The 17,925-nt window shown below is 39.5% G+C and overlaps 2 protein-coding genes and 1 long non-coding RNA gene across 19 annotated transcripts in view; 2 read left to right on the plus strand and 1 right to left on the minus strand.

Moving 5' to 3' along the window:
• Nucleotides 1–723: 723 nt before the first annotated feature.
• On the plus strand, nt 724–1,975 carry LOC144006534 (uncharacterized). 4 transcript variants are annotated; one of them, XR_013279869.1, is made up of 7 exons: nt 769–849; nt 916–975; nt 1,103–1,166; nt 1,351–1,401; nt 1,536–1,611; nt 1,689–1,736; nt 1,807–1,975. It is a non-coding gene; the product is annotated as an uncharacterized LOC144006534 (long non-coding RNA). The 4 variants fall into 4 exon arrangements; XR_013279868.1 differs by lacking the exon at nt 916–975 and having other exon boundaries at nt 724–849; XR_013279867.1 differs by having other exon boundaries at nt 735–975.
• Nucleotides 1,424–17,925, minus strand: part of pgap2 (post-GPI attachment to proteins 2) — a 22,179-nt gene continuing 5,677 nt past the window's right edge. For 2 of the 14 annotated variants that reach the window (XR_013279859.1, XR_013279855.1), the window contains 14 exons: nt 15,572–16,011; nt 13,249–13,317; nt 12,900–13,009; nt 11,681–11,849; nt 10,874–11,123; nt 9,532–9,638; nt 9,332–9,440; nt 9,150–9,230; nt 8,377–8,442; nt 8,136–8,213; nt 8,011–8,065; nt 5,108–5,187; nt 3,595–3,688; nt 3,328–3,513 (listed from right to left, as the gene is read on the minus strand). Coding sequence is in view for 2 of the 14 variants with exons in the window: in XM_077505422.1 (XP_077361548.1) it covers nt 3,684–3,688; nt 5,108–5,187; nt 8,011–8,065; nt 8,136–8,213; nt 8,377–8,442; nt 9,150–9,230; nt 9,332–9,440; nt 9,532–9,638; nt 10,874–11,123; nt 11,681–11,849; nt 12,900–12,973 (1,074 nt within the window). In the remaining 12 variants the exon portion in view is untranslated. The other 12 variants (XR_013279862.1, XR_013279861.1, XR_013279857.1 and 9 more) reach the window with 12 other exon arrangements.
• Nucleotides 14,706–17,925, plus strand: part of timd4 (T cell immunoglobulin and mucin domain containing 4) — a 3,987-nt gene continuing 767 nt past the window's right edge. Inside the window, exons 1-6 of the mRNA XM_077505833.1 lie at nt 14,706–14,772; nt 15,584–15,759; nt 15,895–16,057; nt 16,150–16,233; nt 16,752–16,834; nt 17,798–17,909. Coding sequence (XP_077361959.1) covers nt 14,706–14,772; nt 15,584–15,759; nt 15,895–16,057; nt 16,150–16,233; nt 16,752–16,834; nt 17,798–17,909 — 685 coding nt within the window. The remainder of the gene's footprint in view (nt 14,773–15,583; nt 15,760–15,894; nt 16,058–16,149; nt 16,234–16,751; nt 16,835–17,797; nt 17,910–17,925) is intronic.

Raw genomic sequence — 17,925 nt, forward strand, 5'->3', positions numbered from 1 at the left:
AATGGAATAAGACAACGACTCCCGCACCGGCAGGAGCGCGTTCGATCCCCGCTCATTCCTCATTTTCAATCATTTGAGAAATAATCCCATAAAAGTTGGAGAGGATGCGAATCGAACCCGCGTCTGTCGGAACCGAAACCCTTGTTGCAAACCACTCGGCCAATCTTCCTGCAACCGAAACTGGATGTTTATCGCATTTATTGGCTTCATATACGCATGTGGAAATTTTACAAATACACATGAGAAAACGGCGAACGCCTTCAACCACGATGGCCGAATGGTATAAAACTTTGCCTCCGGTTCAAGCGATGCGGGTTCGATCCTCGCTCGCGCACCCTCCAACTAACATAAGGACGACATGTAAAGGTTGCAGAAAACGAGGCTCGAACCCGAGAACAAGTAAACCAAAGACGAAGTCGTATACCACTCGACCATCTCGGCTTTGACAACTTCAGGTATTTAGGTTCTATTCATAGAATCAGTGGTTGTAGTTTGGCCACCATTTGTCACTCTATGGCATAATTACGAAGAACAAAAGCAAAACCCAGCAAGCCAGCTTGGGCGAATGGTTAACGACATCGTCTCCGCTGCAGAAGACCTTGGTACGATCCCCGCGTCAGGCAAAGCTTTACTGATTATTACCAGGACTTTTTTTTTTTTTTTTGGTCTCTTGGTTAAATAAAGCTTTTTTTTAAAAAAAAAAAAAAAGTGATGACGTTGTTACCGAAAACCTATTTAAGGTGTGACTAATCGACCGAGTGATCTTTCTTTTCTTCTTCACCAGGCTGACATCACCACGTCGACATCCTCCGCTCATCTCGACAAGATCACCAAAATCTTTGACAAGAGGTTTGTTTAATTAAATATATTTTTTTACCCTAGTAGTTGTAACTTTTAACAGGTTCACCTTTTCAGCGTGCAATCATGCTAGCTAAAATGTTTGCTCGATCGATGGCGGTCAATAAACGTCAAGCGGTAAGTTAAGTACTTATTTATTCAAACTTTTAGTTATTAAACGACTAAACGGTACTTGGAAAATGTTGGATAACACGACGTACCTTTTTTTTTTTTTCTTCTAACAAACGTTCCTTTCTCCTTCCAGCGTCTGTAGAAGAGCAGTTTGGCAGAAGGGAGGTTGCCAGCGTTCGTAGAGCAACAACGTCAATGTGAATCAACTCTTAACTTTCGTTTTAATTTGTCTACAGACTTTCAAATTGAAGCGAATGTTTTCCCCTTGAAATAAAGTTGCTTACTTCCCTTATCTTTTTTGGTTATGACTTTTCTTTTCCCGCTGGCCAAATGTTGCATGTTTCGAAGCTAACTATGAAATTCTGTCGGCGTGTCTTTCAGCCCAGCTGCTTGCCGCAGATCACGTGTCCAACTCAGCCGTTCTCGTCACTGGTGAGACTCACAAACACTCAAACACGTTCAAATGCGTTTTAATTTAGTTTCAGCACATGGTGAAGATGACTGAAGAACGGTAAGGACATGTCAGCTGACCATTCCTGACATCCTGCTTGTGTATTTCTGTGCAGGTAAAAAGAGCATTTTGACTTGAACAAGTTTCCTGAGCAACAAGAATTGTGTACGACGAGGATGGCCATCGCTTGGGTTTGATGAGCATGCTGCAAAACAAAATGGCTGACGTGAAACATTTGATTAACACATTTGAACAAATCTTTTTGTAGTTTTCCCCCAAAGCTGCATTGAATTGTGCTTCACTCGGACCCTCCAAGGTACTTTTTTTTTTTTTTTTCCTTTTTTAACCACACTTGCCTTTTCTTTGTGTGTGCTTATGTCCACTAGGTGGCGCCAAAGCATTATCTGGGCCCTGGAGAACTTTCCAGTTTAGGGCGCCGTCTTCAATTGGTCATCATGGAGTAACGGCCTGCACCTGTTGGGGCGAAAAAGACGACATTGCTGCATTTTTATTTTTTTTGTCTTGACATGTTAATAAAGCGAAGTAGAAGCTGTACTGGTTCTTGTGTGCTTCTTTCAATGTCACTTGAATGTTTTTCTTGACGGTCAGCTTCCTGTGAATGCAGCCGCGTCGTCACTGACAGTCCCACCAACGACTCGCAGGTTCCTCTTCTGCACTGGTGAGTTTCAGCTGGTGTCAAACATTTTCTGCATTCAAGAAAAAGTACTTTGGACACGCCCACGTCAGCAGGCAGAGAGTGTTGTGCACCCAACACTTGTTTTCACGTTGCTGCCGTCAGCTGGAAGACGTCAACGAAATTGCCGGTAAGTGAGCTTCTCCTTGATTGTCTTGCAATGTTGTTGTGTTTGGCAGGTGCCGAGGAACATGGCGGTCTTCTGAGCCATTCGGCCCGAATCCCACCAAAGTTGTCGGATCCCCTTCTGTGCTGGTTGGTGAGTTTGGTCACATTTCAAAAAGTTTGCTGCGTGACATTTTGACTTGACTCACTGATGTCGTTTTGTCTCAGGTGCGTCTGCTCCTGCTGACTCGTAACTTCACCTGCTGATGACAAGACAGCAATCAAGTCAAACAACTTCAAGTTTTTTTTGTTTTGTTTTTTGCCTTCCAACATGTACTTTGCAAAAGAATAAAGTTGACAAATTGCATCATTTCTGAACTCTTCTTGTAATGTTACAACCAGCACATTACAAAAAAAAAAAAAAAAAAACTTAAAATGTTTAAGTGTCTGTATAAAAAAAAAAAAGGGGGTGTGACCAAGTTGCATAGTAGGCGGGGTTATGCAAATTACTGAGCAGGAAGCAATCTGATTGGTGGGCTCTCTAATAAGTGCCAGATTCTGATTGGCTGGCTCCAAATGTGGGCGGGGTTTATGCAAATTAGCCCGATTTGTGATTTGCATAAGTGGGTGTGGTTATGCAAATTAGGCCGTATTCCTGGTTTTTGTTGGAAAAGTGGGTGTGGCTATGCAAATTTATTTGCATGCATCCAGCCGATAGGTCAATTATGAGAGGGAGTGGTCAGTTATGCAAATTATTTGGACTTTTTCCTGAAGTGGGTGGAGCTATGACATCCATTTCATTTGCATGTCGAAGCTGAAAATATACTTTTAAAAAAAAAGGTAGCAAGAAAGCATTTTTTGGGTCTTGATGGATTGCAAGCAGATTGTTCAGGTTGTTGAAGAAATTTTGGCCTCTGGTGTGAGCAGATTTCCTCGATTTGTGCTCAAAATGCCGCCAACTGGCCTCGAGAATGAAGCAAGAAAGTCGGCTTGGGACGTGAGGCCAAAAATCTTCACGGACAACCTGAACAATCCACGTGCAACCCTGAGAATACGAGCACCTGAACGCATCACAACTGGCAAATTGTCACATTGAAATAAAACACGGAGACATTCTTTCCAGTTGAACAATATATTTGACTTTTTTTTTTTTTTTTACAGAAATCATGTTGGACTCAACGCGGGTTGTTGACATGGAAGCAGCAGCACGACGACGCCATGTTGTATGTGTGATGTCACATGAGCGCCAGCGAGACATCTCTCCATCAGACGAAAAACATCATTCAATATGCTTCTGGACATGTGACCAACATTTGTTTGAAAAAATGAAAAATGGCTTCGGGACATCACACCTTCAAATGGCGCACGCACACACCTGTCCTTGGAGCAGCTTGCACAGACGACCCGTCCGTCCATCCGCATGTCCTCAAGTCTGTCGGCTGCGTGTTCGTCCGACAGACTCCTTCATCCTGGCAGGAAACAAACAAAAACAAAAAGGAGGCAGTCATGCTCATTCGCATCAAACGACTCAACACTTCAAACACTAAAGTCCAATGCTAACTAGCTCAAACACAACAAAACAAAGAAAATGCCAAATTGCCATGGAAATGCCTCATTTAAAAATCATTAGCAAAAAGTTAGCATGTGCAATCATCAGTAAAAGCAGAACAGATTTTTTTTTTACCAACTTTTTCAAGTCAAGTCAATTTCTATCGGCCTTAATCACACAAAAATCTCAAAAGGCTTCACATGCCCACAGTTGACAAATAGCAACGACAACACCTGATCAAACCACAAAAGAAAAACAAAAACAAATATACTCCTTTGCATCAAACGACTCACAACACTTCACGGTCACAGCTAAAGTCCAAAGCTAACTAGCTCAAACACAACAAAAATGCCAAATTGTCAAAATGCCTCATTAAAAAATGTTAAAGGTTAGCATGTGCAAACATCAGTAAAAGCAGAACATTTTTTTTTTTAACCAACTATTTCAAGTCAAGTCAATTTGAATAGGCCTTAATCACACAAGTCTCAAAAGGCTTCACATGCTCACAGTTGACAAATAGCAACGACAACACCTGATCAAACCACACAAGAGCAAGGAAATCTAAAAAATACATAAATAAATAAATAAAAATATAACAACAAAAAAAGTTATCACACATCCCGGCATAGCACGTTGAAGTTGACAAAGCACATGGAACGACATGCAGAGGTTCGACTGTCCATCTGTCACATCACAACCACATCATCAACAAATCAGACTGAAAAGTGCACTTAATATTTGGACACTTGATTAGGTACACCTGAGGGCTATCGACTGACACCTCATCACTTGTTTATCTACAATCAGAATCTGTATACACGAGTCAAGACAACAAGGCAAGCTAACAATTTGTCCATTTTGCAAAGTCGTTCGCCACACGAGCGCAACCAAAAAACAACATGGCTGACCCGTCTCTCGATAAAGTCAAACCAAATTCATCAACACTGCACAACACTGACAACACAACAAGTACATCATTCGATGCTCCTCCACATGTGCTTTAAGTTTTTTTTTTTTCTCCAAATAGTATTTATTTTAATAAGTAGGCAACATAATATTATCAAACTAATAGTTTTTTTTTAAAATACATTTGAAAAGTTGTCTTAATTATTTTGTTTGTAAGTTGTTTATATTTTCTAAAAAAAAAAAATAATCAAAAAATCAAAAATTTGGGCCACAATAATGTGACTGTAAAAAAAGCACATGTTGAGAAGCATTGAATGTTGTTCTGTTGTGTGTCAAAACACATCAAGCGCAAGTCAGCGTTCACTGCCAAATGGCAAAGTGGCATCAGACACGCCTCCTCAAGTACACAGCGTGTCAAAAAAAGTACACGTACCTGTCAAAAAGCAGTTTTCCCATTGCAAGGTTGTAACGCAGAGCCATCCGTGTCCCAACGTGTCGCAAACGGCCTCCATCCTGGCAAGAAAACACAAACGGAAGCGGTCAGTCAGGCTCATTTGCATATCGGAGCTGCTAATTTGCATAAAACACTTATCTTTCAAACAATTGAAAAACTCTTAAATATTCATGTCACTACTTCAAAAAAGTCATATTCGTGAAGTTTTGACGACATTCTGTCACTTTTTGATTTTTCATAAAATGTAAGGGGGTACCATGCAGTCAGCAAGCAGATCAGTGAGCTCCAAACTAAGACACGCCCACCCGCTCGCTGCGCTCTGATGACTCCACCCTTCTCACGCCCATCACCCGCACAAGACCCGCCTTCAGCAACCACTGCTGCCGCCCCGCCCTCTGGAATGTATGCTGCATTCGAGGATACCCGGAAGTCAGATTTTTAAGACTTCAAACCAGGAAGTGTTTACGGGAACACCCACTGATCTATATTAATAGGTCACGAGGCCGCCATCTTGCTCCTCCCAAGAAACGTTTCTCAGCGTACAATCATTTACATTATTTCGAAATCAAAATTGGAGAACATTTTAGACAGTACTTAATAGAAATAGCATGATTTGTGGTGTTTTGAATTTATTAAACACAAACAAGAGGACTTGACACGTTTTACAACTTGCATTAAATAGATTTATAAATTATATGCTTCATGATGTTTAGCACAGGAGCAAACTTGCCTGTTTTTTGTTTTTTTTGTAACTGTAATTCAACAAAAGATGCCTTTACTAAATCTGATATTGGGGTCTAAGGAACAGGGCGATAAAAGAAAAAGGTAGTCTTAAAAGTAAGCAACAGATACCGGCTTGCTAATTATTAGAATTATTCATTAATTGTTAATTCTTAGAATTCTATATATTTTTTAACTCGAGGTGGGAGGAGCAAGATGGCCGCCGTGTGACTTCAACGGATTGCACTGGCGTGAATGGGATAGCGGCTATCGAGTCATATATATCGACTTCACCGACAGACTACAATCATTGTACAATGTGACTTCATTCTATAATGATGATCCCTTTGGAGGTCAAAATTAGTTTTGAAGACCACCATTTTGGTTGTTTACTTTCGCCTCGAACGCGAAAGGGAAAAGCAACTTGGATAAATTCCGACCATCCTCGAATGCGGCATCAACTAATCATACTTCATATTGAACATTTTCAAACGCTCACACTGGATTTTTTTTTAATCCTGCTGTCTTTTTTATATTATAATTATTTTTTTAATTATCGTCATCTCACAGTTTCTCGTTTTTGAGAAGTTTTTTTTTTTTCTTCGTTTTTGAGAAGTCGACTGACAAACATTTTACATAGGACAATAGTATCGTATCTCGTTAAGAATGTGTGAACACACCTAAATGTTTTTCTCTGACTAAGGACACGTTAAAGAGGAGACGATTGTTCTTTTTAGGGACCATGCAGTGAAAACGTGGAAAAGTTGAACACGACTTACGTTTTCACAACACGTCGCCCTTTTCTTCAGCTGGCGTGCAGGTAGATTGGCAGGCCGACGTGGAGACAATATTCCTTAATATTCCTTTATTGTGGACGCCTCTGTGCATGTAAACAATCCATAATTACCCACTAACGTAACTTGGGCCATGTGCTCAGTAGAAACAAACAAAGCGCCAAGCCAAATGACTTTTCCGGTCGGTGTTTAACTTCCGGGTCGCAGATAAGTCGAAAACAAACGAGATAAAATAATAGTAAAAATAAACGCCGAAGCGAGTAACGTATATGGCAAATTTGTCATTATTGTGTGTTGAACGGTACATGCAGAATTTAAAGTTTAAACATTTTAAATTACTCGTTCGCACAAAAGCAGGGGTTACCAACGTTTTTTTTTGTTTTTTTTTGTGTGTGTTCTTTTTAATCCGGGTATTTTTCCTCCTTCAACACAGCCAGAAGATGACATACAGAAGAAAAACAGTAAACATTTACAAGACATCATACCTCACAAAATCCCAATTCCATTGTAGTCATAAAACGCATTAAATCATTTGTAATTGCAGCAATTCTGGGAGAAATTGTGTACTTTATGGAAAACTTCCAGGGGTGGCAATAATTTCATCCATGACTGTATCATACTCAACATTTATTTGATCATAACACAGGGTGTCCACAAAGTCTCTAAGTTTTTTTTTAAATAAATAAATAAAATAAATAAAAGATGAGATCCTTGACAAAAGGCACAATGTATTGTGGTATAACTGCAGCAAAATTGGATATGCAAACTCCATAAGGCTGTAAAGTGGCTGTAAAGAGACTTCAAGGATAAGCTGTATTTTATTGATACTATTAGAATTGTCCTCAGACGACTTTTCAAAACTGAAATAGTGCCCGAAAGGAAAAAAAAAATGATGATCAACAGAACACGCTACACTTACTGATGTCTGGTGGTAGTACCAAGACTGCCCTGTGAGTGGCAGCACGGTGCCACAGGACATCCAGACTATATATAAGAAGAATTTCTTAACTCTTTAAAAGAACAAATAAATTGCTTCTATATAATGTAACTTTTTCATTTGAGTAATATACGTTGATTTTTGTCTTGTCCAATTGAAAACGCGACGGTGCTGTTACATGTCTGAGACAATAGATGGCAGTGTGAACTAAATAATGCAGTCTGGAACCACTAAAGTAATAGAAGAAGAAATTGATGTAAACAATACATGGTAAATATAGAAAATGAATGCTGGAAGAAAAAAAAAAAGAAAAAAAAGAAAAGATATTTGAACTTCAAAACAAGTATTGTTTTTACCAATATCAGGATACCCAATCAACATACATGTTCATAGAACTTGTGATGCAAAAACAAAACAAAAAATAACTTTACCTGTCTGCTCTTCTGCTACCTTTCACCTTCCAAACTGTCCCTGCTCGTCGTCTCCCTTAGCAACACAAACATCCATGAAAATGACGTGTATTTTGCCTTTCTTTCCACACTTGTCCTTTTCTCACCTGCGTCTTCTTCCAGTCTTCCCTCGTCTCTCCATCCTGCTCTTGCCCTCTTTTCACTCTGCATGCTTCTACCTCCCTCTTCAACATACATTCAAACATTGTGTAAGGAAGTAGTTCAAAACACAAAATGTCATCCTACACTACAAACTGTCCATGTGCACTTTCGGCAAAGTCAATATGTGTAAAATTTAAAAAGATGCTGATGGTCTTCCATTCCATGACTACCTGATCATGATCTCACCTTTTTTTTTATCTGGATTTCTCCCTTTTTTTCCTCTCTGTCTAGCCTCATCTTCCCTTCTTTGTGCTGTCAGCCAAAAATAAAAAATAAAGTTATACAGTTGAACAACTACACAACAAAGGCATCATCATGGAAGAATTGGCGCTAGAATTACATTTTTCTTTCACAAAAAAAAAAAAAAAAAAAAAAAAAAAAAAAAAAAAAAAACATCCATCTGTCAGTGTTTCAGGTATCCTGTTAGCTAGCTGCTGCTAGCTAACAAACTAGCATCGTAACACGTTAGCCATGATCTTAGATTGTAAAATACAGGCAATGTTTTTAAAACTGATATATGACAAAAAAATACCCCATCATGGCATCAAATACTTAATGGTGACAATTCATACGGTATCAAATTGACTGGGCAACAAGTCTTTTTGTTTTTTAATTTGCTAGTGCTAGCGACAAGCGACTTAGCTTATTAGCTACGCACCTTTTACAAGCGATGATGATTTTGTCAAACAGGAGACACCAACCAATCAGATTTCCAAACATTTGTCATCGGAAACAAAATGACTGCTGGGAATTTTTTTTTAGTAGTAGCCAATGGTTGGCCCCCACCCAACACTTTTACAAGCAGATTGGACGATGGGAAAATCCTTCTTAAGACGCCAAACGCCGCAAAAATAAATCAATGGCTCAAACGTTGCGGTTGTATAAAACGCCAGGCGGGTCCTGTTGTTTTCAGTATCGTTTGTCTTCGGGCAGCACGGTCACCATCACCGATTCTTTACCAAAGTCCATGATGGAGGTGGTGTGGAAGGCCATGTTGGAGAAGACCACCAGGTACTCAAACAGAGCGAAGAACGTGTAGACTGAAGACACAATCATCGTTAATGTTTTATTTTCCTGCCATGTTTGCCTTTGAGAATCGACTTTTTTTTTTTTTTAAAAACCACGCAAAACGAGCGCTCACCTCCAGCCTCGCAGTGCTTGTTGTGGCGTCTGAAGAAGTACGCGGCGGCCCCGCAGCAGCTCAAGTTGAACAGGAGCAGGCGCACCTTCCACCTGTACGAAATCACCTCCTGGCAAGAGTGGGAAAACAAACGTCGTCGCGTCACGAGCGAAACCGCGACGTGACGGAAGCGCCCGCAAATCCAACGAGTTTGGATTTACCTCTTTGCTCACGTAGTGACTCTTGATCACGTACCACAATCGGCATGTCATCAGCATGTAGAGCTGTGAGCTCACGATGAACGTGAGGAAGCCGGCTTTGTGAACGGCTGCAGAGAGAGAAAAAAAAATGAAAAACCCATAGAGAAACTATGGGTGGGCATGAAAATGCATTTTTGGTTCATGTTGTCTTCTTGGTTTGTACTGGTTATGTTTTTGGTCATTGTGCGGCCATATCGCTTGAATCATACGTCCGACCGGGGACATACGACCATCCGCGGATTCGTCTGGACGAGAACTTTTCAACGGTGTCTGTCCCGTTGCTCCATGACATTGCATTACGGAGATAGAAAATATATACTGTGCTGTATAATAAGTACAATTAAAAACAAAAAAAAACAACATACTTTTAATGGAGAATAAATAACTGTAAATGGGAAAAAAACAAATGATGAATGAAAAAGCATTCATAATAAACAAAAAATCATAACAAAACTTAAAAAATAATAAATGAAAAAATATATATATATACACTGTACGGTGTACTGTAATAAGTAAAAAAAACAACAAAAAAATACTTTTAATGGGAAAAAAATGACTAAATGAAAAAAAAATATACAATGAATGAAAAAGCCAATACCAAAACGAAAAAACATAATGGGAAAAATATATATACTGTGCTGTATACTGTAATAAGTAAATTAAAAAAACAACATACTTTTAATGGGAAAAAATGACCACATGGAAAAAAAACAAAACATCGATGAATGAAAAAGCATTTATAACAAACAAAAAATCATACCAAAAACGAGAAAAACATAGAAAATAAATGAAAAAAAAAATATATTGTACTGTAATAATTACATTTAAGTAATTTAATTACAAAAAAAAAAAAAAAAAGTTTATTAACCAATGATTGGTGTTTATTTTGTACTTTGTATTCGTGTATTGATAAAAAAAAAAAGGGGGGGGGGGGGGGGGTTTGATGCTGTACTATGTTACTCGCTCCGTTATAAAATAAAAACAGAACAAGTGCACTGATGCACTTTGAACTTTGAAATCCTGTTAATGTATTAATTACCTTCAGGCCTTTTCACACTGCACTTAACGTTGTGCATGTGCTGTGGGTGGGGCCACAGAATGTCAAATTGAAAAACATTCTACTTTTCTAGCCGTGTTGTGGTGTCCGTCAGAAAACATTTCCAATATGGCGGAGTGATTATCGAATGCTCTTTTGTCGGACCGTAAACTCTCCAGCTGCTCCATGTCTCCTCCCCCTTTTGCAGCAATCAGCTGCTACTACTCCTACAGAACGAGCGCAGTGTGAAAAGGGCATTTGACTGACTGTAGATCTCCGTGGACGCCACGTAGGTGAGCAGCAGCAGGGCGCAGTTTTCGGCCAGGTTGCAGGCGAACGCCAGCCAGCTCAGCAGCAGCTCGGGAAGTCTGGCCGCGAAGCGAACGCGGTAGAAAGCCAAGTAGGTGGCGGCCAGCAGGAAGCGCGGCGCCGAGTGCAGCCCGATGCAGAAGCGCCAGATGTAAAGCTCCGGCACGCGGCTGATGGCGGCGCTGATGGACGGCAGGTAGTTGGCCACCTGGCGGACCGCACACACACACACACAAATCAACGGCTTCAAGGTCAGTCAAACTGGGTCATTGTGAAAAAAAAATAAAAATAAATCATCATGATTATTTTGATTGGCACTGAAATCACGATTACAAAACTTAAAAAAAAAAAAAAAAGGTATAATAATTAACCAAAAGGCAAATTAAAATATAAAAACTAAAAATTAGTATTATTAATAATTAACCAACACTCAACTTCAAACATAACTTGAAAGAATAATCAGAAAATAAATTAATACAAAATAAAAGCATGTATTAAAACAGTAAAAAAATAAATTAATAAAAAATAAAAGCATATATTAAAACAATAGCAAAAAAATAACTTAAAACAAAATAAAATCATATATTAAAATAATAGCAAAAAATAAAAATAAAAGCTTATATTAAAAATAGCAAAAAATTAATTAAACTAAAAATAAAATTATTTTTTTAAGGAGCTGAATCAACACTTTTCCACAAGTATCTGTACGTCTACTTATTAAGTAGCATGAGTGAGAACTTTTTCACCATCTGGTCCAAAACTTACGTGACAGTGCGTGTAGTTGGCATCTTCAAAGTGGTATACGATGGAAATGAAGAGGGACAGAAGAAGGCCGCTCACGGGGAGAAGAACCATCCCTGTGACGAAGACGTTGAAGGGAATCTTAATGAGGGGCCGATCCCGGTCCAGGCTGCTGTACGGCAGGTGGAGCATCCTGGGGAATGGCAGAAAACGCAAAGCAGGTCACACATTTAAGGCCCTGGGATGCATTGTGGGGAAAAATAATAATAATAAACCGATCGATTCAACACCCTGAGAGTGAAATGACCCGGATGGATGAGCAGATTCATAAGCGCATGTGGCAACGTGCTGCCTCCAGCAGTTAAAATGCTTTTATGGTGTTTATGGGTGATTACTCTCTTTTTGCCCCCCAAATTTGGGCTCAGCTTAAGTTGCTGTGGTCAAGGCTTTGGTTGTCATGGTAACAAAAACGAGATATCTGTACATTTTATTTTATGTTTTGTTTAGTTTTTTACTTCACGTTTACACCGCCTGCCTTAAAAATTCTTTTCTACATGGAAATTGGCAGGTGGGCAGAAGAACGAAGTGTTACATTACGTCTTCGTTGTTCTTTGCGTGTGTAATCCGGTCACGTGACTAATGAGGTACAGTAATTCGCTCGTCATGTAACATTTCCTCCCTGAACCCATGACGTTTTTCCGTCGCTCCGCATCATTACTGAGTGTACAAAAACAAAAAAAAACACATTTGAATGTGAGTATTTGACACTCACCTTGACTGCTCTCACGGCGTCTTTTCTCAAGTCATTTAGCCAGCTACCGAAATCAAGAGTCCAGTTAGCTGGTTAGCTCCGCGACTAACATAGCTTCGATGAAGAACTATGTACAAAATGTAGTCGTAATATGCATTTCGAAAGCACTAATTACATTTTATATGCCCCCCACGAACTGTGGCTAGTTTAATATCACGGCAAGGCATTAAACACTATCTTGCTACCGGCTGCTCAAAGTTCCGATTCCAATCAGTGTCCATATCCGGTAAGAATTACTTCCGAGTCCGGTTTAGAAAATAAAAGCGACTTTGACAAAATGACGGAAGTGTTGAAGTCATTTCACAATAAACATATTTACGATCTTAAACGTTGATAGAGGCTTTTGTGGCACAGAAATAGTTTACCGAAACATAATTTACAATATACTGTAACTCATTGCGCTATGAGCTTGTATAAAAGTGAAAGTGTTACTTGATGAGGTATGCAGCGAAAGAGTTTCTGTTAAGGGGCTTTTTTCCAGAGACTGCTGCTGTTGATGATGGCATCGCCGGAGCCTGGATGATTTGGTCAGAGTTTAGGAGCTACAAAAGAAAACGGGAGAAGAGTCAGACAAGTTCGTTCACAACAATGATGCATTCAAGGAAATGGTTCAAATTGTGAATATATAACCTGCTGCACTGCGGACAGTTTGGAGACCAATTTGTCTCAAATTACGGAACATGTATTGTCTGCATTAAACAATACATCGTCCTATAATTGGCTTTCGTGTACTGTGAGACAAATTGAATAAAGAAATAAAAAAACGGAGCGAGCAACTTACCGAGCGCAGGTGCGACCTGTCGTCGAAAGAACGTGAGTGCGTCTAATGCATGACGTCATCGGCGAGGATCTTGGAGGGCAAGGGTAGCGTAATAATAAATAGTATTTATTTAAATGTTGAATAGGCAACAAAATGGCTTTCACGCGCAGCAAAAACAATAGTAATTTAATTTCTACAAGGGATTTATTGTATTATATCATACACAGATAGGATCATATATTTGTTATATAGTCCCCATTTTAATATATTTGTTATTCAGATTTTTTTTCCCCTTTTCTCAAATCTTGAATTTCATCAACTCATCTGAAGTGTTCTTTGGTTCTGTCACATTAAAATGCCTCTCAGTGTCATAAAAGAGGGGTGGGGGGGCAAGACATGAAGTGAAAATGGGGATATTTGACACGAATAATAGACTAGTTTGTGCATCTGTGACGTCGCCACACAGTTGGCCGTTGAGCGTGTGCATGTGTTTGTGTGGAAGAGAGAGCGAGAGAATCAAAAGCGCTTTTGTACGCCTGATTTCCTTCCAACACTTAATTCATTAATTTATTTATTTATTTTACTTTTATTGTCAGTACTGTACAAAATAAAAAGTTGATTCTGATTGGAGGGAAAGAAAATAATAAGAATGAGGAAACAGGTTTTAGAAAAACATTCGCCATCACTCAACTTAATGTTTGTAGAGTACGACAAATGAAACAGCCCAAAAAGAATCCCAAACATTTGCTAAATATTTTTTTTATTTTTTTTTCCATAGTACTGTGGTACCTTGAGATTCAAGTTAACCAACTTTTTCGAGACACAAGCCATCGTTCAGTTGATTTTTTTTTTTTTTTAAAGCAAAACATTGGACAATTTATGTATATCAGGGGACAGTACATATTAAAAAACATTGCAGAATATTCCACACGCAGTCCAGAGACAGATCGTGTCACCCTAAAAAAAAAAGAAGAAAAAAATAAAAAAAAGCAACTAAAATACATTTGCTAAAATACTATTGGCTAATGTTGACGTTACAAAAGCAATATATTGACTGAAAAGCGCTATTAAACTAAAATGTACATTACCACCTGAATGGATCAACAATTAAACACAAAAAGATGACATCACAGACAAAATAATGTTGACAGTTGACAGTTTTTTTTTGTTTTTTTTTTAAATCCTCTGCACGACAACTATGACTGCAGCTTACTGAGTTTCGTTGCGACCGTCCGTCTTCATGTGACATTATTTGAGCTTGCAAAAAAAAAAACCCACATCATTGCCAGTTTTACAATTACCATAAAGCTGTGAGGGTGCAAAAAAACACACAGACAACATTCATCAGGAAATCAATGAAGTCTTTATGATTACGTGCTACACCCGACCGCCCACACACGCACACACGCGCAGAACCCCGTCATTGGGTCAGCGTGTGTCCGTGTGAGCGGTCTGACAATGAACGCGCACTCGCCACGATGGCCTCCGCGTCGCCTCGCCGCCGTCCGACGCCGCGCGCCTTCGCCGCTCTCCTCGTCCTGTCAGGTGAGAACCGTGAGACGCTGTCTGATGACGTCACGACGACATACGTCAACAAATGCGCGGCACCTCGTTTGTTTGCGCGCCTCGGTGTCGTCGTGGTCAGCATGTGGGCCTGTTTTTGTTTTCCATCCGGCTTTCTTTCATATTTTAAAAACTTGCATTTTCGCTTCATTGAGACTGTAAATTGTCCATAGTTGTAAAATGTGAGTGTGCTGGCAACCGGTCCAGGTTGAACTCCACCTGTCGCCTAAAGTCAGCTGGGATAGACGCAACCCTAATGAGCACTCTTGAAAATTGGTGGATTTCTGTTCATCAATATGTAATTAATCAATAAAATATATCAATAAAAATAAATAAACTAATAATATAAATATTTTAAATAGCTACATATATATTAGGGGTGCTAAAATTACAGTGTGCAATTCTTGAATCGATTCAATATGAGGCCGAATTGATGTTTAAACATCAATTTTTTGATATAAATATTCAACAAAACGTCTTACTCAGGGTTAGGATTCACACTTTAAATGTGGAGCAATGTTATATTAATGAGCATTAAGCCTTAGTATTTTTATTTTAGTCCTGTTCAAGCATGAAATAGATTGCAACCCGCTTGTTAATTACAGTGGCTCACAATTATATAAGCCTGGAGTTTCAGATAAATAAAAATAGATAAAAATCAAATAAATTTTACAGTATTTTCAATATTTTCTAAAATTTTGTTTAAAAAAAAAATCGCAATAATCGACATAAATTCGCGTCGGGATTATATATAAAAAAATCAAATGTAAAGAACGCTTACGTCTCGTTGCAGGTGTTGTTGTTCCCGTTTGCTGTTTCAAAGTGACGGAAGGTGACGTGGCTTCGCTGTCCTGTCAATACTCGGTGGAACGTTTCGGCCTGAGTCGCGTTTGCTGGGGCCGCGGCTGCGGGACCCTCTGGTGCAGCAACATCCTGATCCAGACCGACGAGAACGGTCTTATCTCCAAGGTGAAGAAGGCCCGATACGACCTCCAGTGACACATTTAGGAAAAAATATACGCCGTTGGCTGTTATTTCATCATCAGTTTGTCTCAAAGACGAGAAATGCGACATAACTCAAAGCAAACTGTGACGACGCTGCAGACGGACGAGCGCTACCGGCTCACGGGGGACGTCCTGGAAGGACAAATGGACCTGGACATCGCGGACGTGCGACGGAGCGACAGCGGGCCGTACTGCTGCAGGGTGGACATCGACGGGCTGTTCAACGACAAGAAGGTGATCATGAACCTGCGGGTGGTCAAAGGTGAGCCGGGTAAAGGAAAACAAACGTGAGAATCCTTCATTTAGAGCTTCATTTTCAGGCCGGTATTGTTTTTTGTTTTTGGTCTCTGTCAGCTTCAATCAACAATCCGACAACAACGTTGTCAACAACAACAACAACCACAACAACACAAGTCACCGAAGCGTCGACTTCTGCAGGTGAGACGATTACCAACAACACATCTTGTCAAACAATAGTGTGCCTAGTACAAAACCTTGCGGGACACCAGTGTGGGTTTTGATGCAATCCACGTCTGGAAAATTAGTTAAGTAAAAATATTTCTTTCTACCATTTCATGTATTTCATACGTTTATATTGTAATCATCTATAAATTTGATCCAATTTAAGGAAAAACACATACTGTAAATTTTTCATTTACAGTATGTATGAAAATATCAACTGTGTACAACAATTGTTTTCAAAAATATCTACTGCAGCAGCAATGGTGTGTTTATATTTTCATGCTCCATCTATGTATTCTAGCTAGCTAGCAAGCTAATTAACATGGTAGGCTACTGACTAGCCCTAGATTTTCCTTTGTTTTGCAGTTGTATCAAATGAACAATACTTGTCAGTATGTCCCCAACTCGCATGATTCACCGTTTAAATAAGTCTTTTTAAATCTCTTTAAAAAACCAAACCTTTAATCACTTTGTACCATTCTTTGTTTTGGCAGTTAGCAGGAAAACGCTGCCTCTGTCGCCTCAGCTGGACCTTGTCAAGAGGAACTCAACAATTCTGCACTCCACCACCATCACTGTGAGTGAAATGTGACATTAAAAAAAATAAAAAAATAATAATATAATTACATACTACTCGTGACTGGTTTGCTGATGCTGGAAATAATCGGACGCAGGTAAGACTACTGCTGTGTTGAACCCTACAGATGAGAGACCAATCAAAAACTAGCTTGCGGAAGTAGATAATTTAGCTAGCTAGCTAAGATAGCTAGATAGTTAGTTAAAAAACTAGCTTGCTGAAGTAGATACGTTAGCTAGCTAGCTAAGATAGCTAGATTGTAAGTTTAAAAACTAGCTTGCTGAAGTAGATACGTTAGCTAGCTAGCTAAGATAGCTAGATTGTTAGTTCAAAAACTAGCTTACAGAAGTAGATACGTTAGCTAGCTAGCTAAGATAGCTAGATTGTTAGTTCAAAAACTAGCTTGCTGAAGTAGATACGTTAGCTAGCTAGCTAAGATAGCTAGATTGTTAGTTCAAAAACTAGCTTACTGAAGTAGATACGTTAGCTAGCTAGCTAAGATAGCTAGATTGTTAGTTCAAAAACTAGCTTGCTGATGTCGATACGCTAGCTAGCTAGCTAAGATAGCTAGAGTGTTAGTTTCGACAAAAACTAAAATTTGTTTTCTACAATAGCTAGCTAAAAAAGTTAGACCAAGAATTTAGGAAAAACTACTTTGCAAAAATAGTTACGGACGTTGAGTCTAAGTGTACGACACAATTGGGATGGAAAGTGGAAAAAGAAGTAGAGAAGAAGTCAAGAGGCACAGCCCAAAGTCCTGCTCAGACGCCAAGAAAACGGCGCACTCCCTTCTTCAGTTAAACAGGGGCGGGAAATTCGAACCTGAATCAAGTCTGAAAACTATTGGCACATTGTGAACAGCAGGGAGACACAAATGGTCAAAAGATATTTTTGGGCAAAATGTCGACACTGAGCAGCAATGGAAGATGGCGCAAGTCGCACTAAACGTTGTCTGTCTGTCAGGTGGTCAACCCTGCGGCGTCGCTATCCCTTCACATCAACGTTCCCGTCCTGTCGCTCTCGCTCACCGTGCTGATAACGTTGGCTGCTGTCTTCTTCTCGCTGGCCTTCAAGCGTATGTTTTTCCTTCT

The sequence above is a fragment of the Festucalex cinctus genome, chromosome 18 (genome assembly GCF_051991245.1).
Source record: "Festucalex cinctus isolate MCC-2025b chromosome 18, RoL_Fcin_1.0, whole genome shotgun sequence".
Lineage (NCBI taxonomy): Eukaryota > Metazoa > Chordata > Actinopteri > Syngnathiformes > Syngnathidae > Festucalex > Festucalex cinctus.